At 38.9% G+C, this 9,519-nt stretch overlaps 1 protein-coding gene across 1 annotated transcript in view; it reads left to right on the top strand.

Moving 5' to 3' along the window:
• The window catches only part of fbxo7 (F-box protein 7), a 26,741-nt gene that overhangs the window by 5,415 nt on the left and 11,807 nt on the right, over positions 1-9,519 (top strand). The window contains exons 4-5 of the mRNA XM_035680528.1: positions 1,307-1,373; positions 6,870-7,054. Of these exons, the coding sequence (XP_035536421.1) occupies positions 1,307-1,373; positions 6,870-7,054 (252 nt within the window). The remainder of the gene's footprint in view (positions 1-1,306; positions 1,374-6,869; positions 7,055-9,519) is intronic.

Below are 9,519 nucleotides of genomic sequence, written 5' to 3' on the forward strand. Positions count from 1 at the left end.
CTACTGACCGCTGCTACTGACTGCTACTGACTGCTGCTACTGACTGTTACTGACTGTTACTGACTGTCCACACTGATATTCTTACAGTTACATTAATATGTAATAATAAGTTAATTTATATTTAATAGTTTTAATTACAGTAGAACTTTAATGTTCTGTGATCAGAAACTTTATATCAGTTATATTATTATATTACAGATCAGTGGTTCCCAAACGTCATCACACTTTTATCATTTAATCAACTGAACTTATTTTATGTCTGTATCTTTATTATTTTTAACAATTATACAGACAAACATTTCTTATTGGCTGTTTCTTTAAAGTTCATCAGCGCCTGCTATAAACAATCACTAATGGAAACAAACTTATTATATTATATATTATATTAAATAAATAAAAACCTCTACACATTATATTATTTATTTATAAATAGATATTAATATATTTAATATTAAAAAATAATTTGATAACTAAAGATGTGTCTGAACTTTCTCTCCATTAACCGTCGCTGCTGTTTGTTTGTGTTTCTAATTGAATCTGTTCAGAGGTGAAAGACATTAATCTTCCAATCTGCTCTTGATTATAAACACAGAGGAAGACCATTGATAGAAAGCTCCAGTTCTGCAGATTCAATCACAGCAGACTGCGTTTGTGTGTTCGAGCCTGTTGAGCTTCGTTTGTTCTGAAGGAGAAATCAATGGAGCTCTGTTCACGATCCATGACTTCATCACAGCACACGGGCTTCTGTTTATCAGGGAGGGAGGGAGGAAGGGAGGAAGGGAAGGAGGGAGGAAGGAAGGGAGGAAGGGAGGAAGGAAGGGAGGAAGGAAGGAAGGAAGGAAGGGAGCACTTTAACCAGAGCTTTCTACTTGAATTCTCTTGAATGTTTTCCTGATTGAGACATTTTTTGGACTTAATTGATTCATTTAAGGACAAAATCACCAACAACAAAAGAAATAACCACAACGTTCTTTAGTAGCTCTTCTGGAGCTTTTGATAACATCTCATGATCTTCATCAGCAGATGGAGATTGCCTTGTTGTCGACATTTTCTGATCACTTTAAGGACTCTGTCGTCCACATTGGCTGAAAAACAGAGGTTGTTCTTGGAAGCAGCAGTTGACAAAACAACCACGAGGTCTGTTCAGTAGAAGTTCTGCAGCTTTTGACTGTACAAAGTGATAGAAAACCCTTTTTATGAAAGTAAAAGCTGGATTTCCATGTGAGGATAAATGTAAATGTATTTAATCTTTTTAATTAAAGCAGGTTCAGTCGATACTCTCTCAGGTGTGCTGTTGTGTCTGTAGCTGCTGATTCTTTATTCAGAGTCTGTAGTCTGCGTCCTTGGATGGTCCTCTGCTGAGTGTGACTCAGGTCTGACAGCATCGACAGTGACTCAGGTCTTTACTCAACCGCAGGTTCAATCGTAGTTCTGCTTTATTACAACTTCAGTCTTATTTTGGTAGTTTTGTTCGTAGTTCCTGTCAGTAACAGTAACTCTCCTACTTTCTTCTTTCCCGTGATTTCAGATTTTAGCCTCAGTAGCAGCTGGTCTGTCTCTCTGTCAATGAACACATTAATAGTCCAGGTTGCATAGAAACACTTATCTTTAGCTGAGGGACGTATTTAAGGCTGCTTCACATAATCCCTTAAAACAACCTTTTTCATTAAGAGACCCCTTTTTGTTTATCATTCACAAAACTGACAACTACTCAGTAAATGACATAACGGCAGTGAAAGCAATAATGAACATTATAACTGTAGGAAGTTTGTGTCAAACAGGCAATTCAATTCATTTTTGTCTCTTACATCAAAACAATAACAAAAGTACACAATAATCCGTCTGACGTGACTCAGATTGTTCAGACTTTTATTCACATTATGTTTCCGACTTCCATCCTCTCTGACGTGTTCACCCGAAAGTTAAAGCAACTAGGAAACAAACTGTTCCCTGTCTGATCATTGTTGGAAACATTTGGGATAATGTAAGAAACACAATAATGAAAAACAGATCGATCAATTATATTTGACATTATAATGTGTAATAATGTTTTCATATTAGAGTCTTTGCAACGATGGCAGCGTGAAAAGTTACAGATAAAACCAAAACCAAGCTGAACAGCAGCTCTAGATATAGTTCAAACAGGTAATTCCTCCTTCTCCACAATGATTTCTACACAGCCTCTATTAGAGACTGGCTTATATTTGTCTGCTTTTATAATCTGAATAAAGGCTTTTATTTAAGTATGTACAGCGTGGAATAGCAACTATATCCTGTAACGTCTGGAGCTCAGATGGATCTTTGGGAGAGGAGCAGAAACAGCAGTCGGACGCGACGGAGACATCAATGATTCAGGTTTAATTACCTCCTAGCACAGCAGCGTATCCCTCCACAGCAAAATATAAATACAGCAGCAGAGAAAACAGATGCAGATCGATCAATAGAAGCACTCGTCTGCTGAGATCTGCTCTTCATAAACTGTGACAGGAGTGTTACTGTACGGTAAAAATAGCGTCTGTGACTCACTCTGACAGACACAAATTCTTACAAATCCTGCTGAATATTTAATGCAGTCTGTAAAACGTCATCTGACTGCCTCCTTTAGGCCCGTTTCTAACAAGTTTGGTGTAATTCTGTCTATATTAGTCTGTATGCACATATGTGTTTGCTGTATATGACTGCAGGGTGGCGCAGACAGAAGGAGAGCACAGTGGGACGTCTCCCATCTGTTTACATTGCCTGTTAGGTGATAAAGCAGTTTGTAAATGTTGTGAATCCCACAGGGTGCGTTCAGGGGCCTGAAATTATCTGCAAAGTCAACCAGAGAGCAATCATGCAACAAAAATCATACATTAAAATAAACGGCACCCTGCTGGCCTAGAGGTTCCTGTTATCACTCAACTAAATTAAATGAATCCACCTTTTAATATGTGTAATGGGGAGTAAGGACCAATACTTTAGTCGTTTATTCAGGTACCTTGTTGGGAACCACTGCTTTAGGGGGTTCTTGTGATCACTGAGGAAGTCCCAGTGGTCCTTTAGGAGGTTCTGTTGGTGACTGCGTCTGTTAGGAGGGTTAGAAGTTCTTCAGTTGTTCTAATGAACTAGTGACTGGGAACTATGGTTCTTTGAGGTCACTGTAGTGGTCCTGTAGGAGGTTCTAGAGTTTAATAGGAGGGTCTAGAGGTACTTCAGTTGTTCTTGTGATCACTGACTGGGCTCTAGTTTTGCTTTAGGTAGCTTTAGTGGTCCTGTAAGAGGTTCTTGTAATCACTGAGGAGGTTCTGGAGGTTCTAGAGGTCCTGTAGGTGGTTGTAATGGTTGTGAGGAGGGTTTTAGGGTTTCTTTGGGAGGTTATAGTAGTCCTTTGAGTTTGAAGTGGGCCTTGTGGTCATTTAAGAAGTTCTTGTGGTTTATTTGTTTGTTGTAGTGGTCTGTGAAATGGTTCTAGAGGTCCTTCAGTTGTCCTAGTGATCATTGAGGAGATTCTAAGGTTCCTTTAGTTAGCTTGTTGTCATTGAGGAGGTTCAATATGTCCTGTAGATGGTCTTTATCATCATTGAGGAGGATCTAATGGTTTGTTAGTTGGTTACAGTGGTCATCAGAGGGGTTCTTCAGGAAGTTGTATTGGTCATTGAGGAGGTTTTAGAGGTCATTTTGTTGGTTCTAGTGGTTCTTAGGAGGCTCTATGGGTCCTTTTTTATGCGGTTTTTAGTTGTCACTGAGAACGTTAAAGGGGTCCTTGAGGAGGTTCTTGTAGTTGTTCAGGAGGTTGTAAAGGTAATTTAGATGTTTTGAATGGTCATTGAGGAGGTTCAAGAGGTCCTGTAGTTGGTTCGGTGGTGGCGATCCTTGAGATTGTTGAGTTCTGGAAGTAGCTCTAGGAGTCATCAAGGAGGTTTGAGAGTTTCTTTAAGGGGTCCTTCAGGTGGTTTTAGTGGGCCTTAATATTTTAAGGGTTCTTTGGGTGGTTAAACTGCTTCAGGGGAACCTGTTGGACAGCGCTCTCCACCACCATCACAACCTTTAACCGTGGCGTCTCAGTCCACACTGAGCGTTTCTGTCCTTTAGTTCATCCTTTCATCCAGGTCACTGGAGCTTTGACACACCATCAGTGAGCTCCCTCCTGGCATTATATAACCGTCATGAAAAATACAACAACTCATGATATTCCTCCAGTGCCAGCAGAGATAGATTTTTGGGTGATTCAGCTCACTTTCATCAGATGATGAGTGATAGTGTGCCGGGCTTCATAACACAGTTGATGTATTTTTAAAATGGCATACGCGGCTATAAATAGAGCAGGACTTTATGAACGTCTCTGCAGAACTGTACTCTGCTTCACGCTGGAATAACACGAACACTGCGAGATGTTCAGGACCGCAGCCAAATATAAAACTTTTAAATGAAACTTTAAGACCGAATTTACAACCAAAATAAAGACACAAATAATGAGATATTGTCCAAACATGTCAGTGTTTTTGCTATTATATCTGATTAACATTGGATTCATATTAATGCTGTATTATATGTTTCATTTTACAGACACAAATGATAATAAAATGATTAAAAGTTCTGTTTTGCAGTATTTAATTAAACATATGTTTAAAGAACTCACATATTTCACTTTACATAAAAGTACCACAGTGTAAATTTTTACTTACAAAGTCTGAATTTTTACGAGAATTAAACCTTGACTAAGTAATAAAAAGATCAATTAGGACTTTTTAGACAAAATTATTATACTTTTTAAATTTTTAAAATTTTTATTTAACAATTTTAAACATTATTTTTCGCACATTTCGCGGTACACCAATCCTAAACACTGGACCTTTTTAAAGTAAAAGTACTTAGTTACATTCCAGCACATGTAGTCAGAGTAAAAGCTCAAATTTGACGTCTAGAACAGATGAAACCAAAGTGCAAATTCTTCTTCGTGAGGACCATCCAACCACAACAGAAAGCGAGTAAGAGGACTTTGAGTTGAGGTGGACTGAGTTCCTGTTCAGATGTGATGTTCAGTGACAGCTGCAGCTTTCTGGAAGCTTCTCCCGCTCCGTCTGCCAGCAGGTTGTGTTCACTGACTCACCTCTGTCCGAGAAGAACATCCGTTACACCAGATCTGACTGGACGGAGGCCAAAGGTCGTTTCCTCTCTGCAGTCAGAGCTCTGGTTGGCTGTCGGCCTGAACACAGAGCGCTTGTGTTGTTCACACTGATGATCAATGCGCTGTGGGTGTCTGCCAGGAGATTTTATCCAGTCTGAAGCCACATTATTACCATCCACCGTTTAGATCTTGGTGGTTTTTAACTCTAGATTTGAACCAGAATCTGGATTTATGTTAAGTTTTGATGTCAGACTTTAAATCGGTCCAATTAAAAGCCCATTTAAATTTTATTAGATAGAAGCTAAAGGAAAAAAATTAAACTTTTAATTTGAAAAACATCCAGTTTGCAGTTTAATTTATAAGTTTAGGTTTCACTTTTGCATTTTAATATTGCCAGCAACAGACTTACATATTTATATACTGGTTAATACAGGACGAATGTTAGTTAGTTCAACGCTGTAAGGAAACGTTTCATTAAGGCGACCTTCGTTCACTGCTCAGGTGTTTTAAATGAAATAACAGCCCAACAGATCAAAGCAAACGAGGTTAAAGTCCAACACTAAACGAACCAAATTCAATTACTGCCTTTGAAATTAAATCAAATGTGAAACGTTTTCACTTCCATCACAGAGCCGATGTCCCTTCACAATAAACTTCCATTCAGACAAAGTGAACTAAAATATAAATCCCAGCTGTTTTTATACTTTATGCTCGTTGTGTGTCGTCACTCTGAGCTGTCTGATAAAATAAAGTTAATTAACCCCGACAGAGTGCAGCTAATCCTGATGAATCAAATCAAAGTCTGCTGATGAAAGTACAGTATGGATTAAAACATTTAACACTGACAGACTGTGTGCTGTCCTGAAATATATATAGAGGTATATTTTGACACAATTTGATAATTTAATGTAACTTTAGGATGAAAACAACCTCCAATACTGATAAAAAAACTAACCAGAAAGGGTAAAAAAAGAAATGAAAACCTCCTTTTGTCCCAGAAACACTAGAAATAAATAAAATCTTTTACCTAATCTAAGTGATAAAATGTTTTTAATTTCAGTAATTCATCAGGATTTAAGAATGAACCAAACAAATAAAAGGGGGGTTTCTCTGTCTCTACACGCCTGAGGGAAGCAGCTGCTCTAACAGGAAGTTTAACTAACTGCCATGTCATCCTCTGCCTGGTTGCCTGGCAACAGTTGCCGGGTGGCAGGCAGGTGCCTCGGCCTGCAGAAAGGTAGCAGAGGACCCCGGTGGGGGATGGAGGGCAGGTGGTCGACATCTGAAATGCACACCATCGACCACGGCTCGGCTGCTTCCACGCCGTCTGATTGTTTTTTCAAAATAAAAGAATGTGTGAGCATAATAACCCTGCGGTGTGTGTGTGTGTGTGTGTGTGTGAATAATTTATCAGCCGTTTTATTGGCCGTAAAGACAGATTGCTTTAGATTTCAACAAAAGCCAGAGGAGAATAATGGAGTAATGAATTGTAATAAAACCGTCTGACCACGAAACGAACCGCAGCGGCGACCTCACGCCGTTCATGGCGCTCGCGGGAGAAAACGTCACCCAGACAGTTTACAGTATGACATCATACAACTCTCATATAACACAGAATAAATAACTTCTCTGCATTAAATCCTGGCATTTAAAGTTACTGACTAATTAACTGGCTCAGTCCTCAGTCCTGAACAGAGTTTAACCTTATTTTTTGACTCACAAATGAAAAATGTGTGGACTGTTACCATATGCTAACTGGAAGAGCCTGTGTCATGTTTCCCTCTGTGTGTTTTTGCAGGTTGCTTTAAGGATGACCGCATCGTGTTCTGGACCTGGATGTTCTCCACGTACTTCATGGAGAAGTGGGCTCCTCGACAGGACGACATGCTGTTCTATGTTCGCAGGAAGCTCGCCTACGTCAGCGCCGACAACAGCGAGGGCAAAAAGGTGATGAGTAGTTATTTATTGATTTATTAGTGTTCCAACAAATCTATAATCGACTAACTGCTGGAGTCATTTATTCATTTATTACGGTTCCAGCTCTCAAAAGCGAAAAAACTGTCGGTTTGACATTTTGTAAACTAAATTAAATGGAAAAATTGATTAACAATCAAAATAATTAATCGATAATGAGTCCTCGTTACATTAGCATAGCATATAGCATATCTAAGTACAGGAAAGGAGGAAGTTGATGAGGGTTGCTCAACTGTGATTGGAGCATAGAGTAAAAAGGGGCGGGGCTTATGAAGACTTAATTACAGTCAGTTTGTAACAAATTAAATTTATTGGACGTGATTTAGAAAGACTCCTGTTTATATAATTGTACAGTCGCTGCTTTAAATCAGGTTTATAATCCATTCATGTGATATTGGAGTTATTATGTTTTAATTTGTGAGAAGAATCAACGTAAAAGCCGTAATTATGAAGCCCTAGAAGATAAATACGAGTTTATATACGACTCTTTATAATGTGGAAGTCCATTAAAAGACAAACACGCCTCATCAAATTCATGGACAGTATATGTGGATGTATTGTTCTCACAGCAGCAGTTCTGTGTGTGCAAATAAATATTCAGATACAAAAGAAAACCTTATTTACATTCGTAAATATTTTAAAACGTGTAAATAATGAATGCACTAAGTTTCATTGTCAGGGGACATTATTTTAGACCCTCACACAAACAAACCATCTGGAGTTGTGTTACAAACATCTTTCCCCCTCTTTCACCATCTCATCAGCAGGACGTCACTTTGATCTACGTGCTGTTGAAACGAGCGAAAGTGCGACCATCCGTATCCTCCGCCATCAAACTTCCATTTTTCTTTCTGCTTATTTGCACAGTCAGCAGCTTATTTTCCTGCCAGTGTTTCTGTTTACTTCCTGTTCCATTAATGTGAAAATCAGCTTGTTTAAACTGAATCTGCTGCTTTTGAAAAACGCGTCAACGTTGGTTTAAAAACTCAAACTGCCGTGCGTCGACTCGTCGTTTGAGACGTCGATCAGTTTCCTTTGTGAGGAGGTATTTCCTATCGCCTTCACACACACACACACACACACACACACACACACATCCATGATGTAACCATGGCGACTATTCCTGTGCTCTAAATGGTTTGTGAGTGATATGAATCCCGGCATGTGGAGACCTTGTATCTCGCTGCACACGCAAACCTTTTATGAGGTCTGTTTAAATAAAGATGTGAAGGAGGGTTGAACGTTTATCACGGACACAATGTGTCTGATATTCAGGATGATCACCAAAAACCATCTCAAAACTTTATACAGAGGTCTACAACAAACAACATGGAACTCATTGTATGTGAAACAAAAATGGGGGAAGAGGTAAACCTGGAGGCAGCTAATCTCAGCTAAATTCTGGATTCACAAGGACAAAAACACAAACTCTTGAGTCAAAATAAAGTAAGATTTCAACAAAATTATCCAGAAATCTCACAGTCCCATAGTTCGTTTCCAAAAGTAATAAAAAAATCCAAATTATATTCAGTTCTGTTCATAGATCAAAAAGTCAGTCTGTAAATAATAAACAGTCCATTCGGTCCAGAGATCCAGTCCGGGTTCAGTGAACAGCAGAGTGAAGCAGTGTGGCGTGATCCAGACTGAGGATGATGAGATGGCTGATGGATGGCTGATTGCGGCGGTAGAGATGAAAAAAAAATTTAATGATTCAAGATCGACCTTTACTTTGTTTCATCTGCGACAAACTGAGTGTGAATGAATCTCTCCTCAAATGACAAACGAAATTGAATTGTGGCGTAAACCCGGAATGAGGTGATAAAATCCAGGTTGTCTCAAAACCACTGGACCCATCAGCCAAATGTTTCTTGTACACATTGATGACTGTACACTCAACGACCTCTCGTACTTGCGGTGATTCACAATTAAAAAAAAAACCTATTTTATTAAGTGCTCTGTTTCATACCGACTGCTGACTCCTCACTCCACATTTTGGCCTTTGTTGTGGCTCAAAAACTGACATCTATAGAAAAGTTTGGTCTCATCTTGAACCCGAGCATCTGAAGTTTAATTCCATACCCCACATGTTACGATCCATTAAAGTGAAAGATGAATAAATCCCTGTTTTGTTAACTTGTCAACATCTTGACTGTGAGGAAGTTTTCTCTCTCCGTGGTTTTACTGGCAAACATGTTTCCTCTTATACACATTTTTCTGTTCTTGAAAAGCAGGAACATCACCAAAAGATTTTATATCGTAGTACACTAGACCGAGTTATACCTGCATACATTTCCTCTTGATGTTGTCATAGTAACAAATCAATAAAGACAGATTCTCTTCACATAAAAGACTCTGCTCGTCCTCCGTGTATCTCTGCTCTACTTTGAGGTCAATCTAATGTGACAGGAAGTCCCCAGAGTCCTGTTTCCTCTACACCT

Source organism: Morone saxatilis, unplaced genomic scaffold (genome assembly GCF_004916995.1).
Source record: "Morone saxatilis isolate NCDOM2014 unplaced genomic scaffold, NCSU_SB_2.0 Contig10, whole genome shotgun sequence".
NCBI classification, from domain to species: domain Eukaryota; kingdom Metazoa; phylum Chordata; class Actinopteri; family Moronidae; genus Morone; species Morone saxatilis.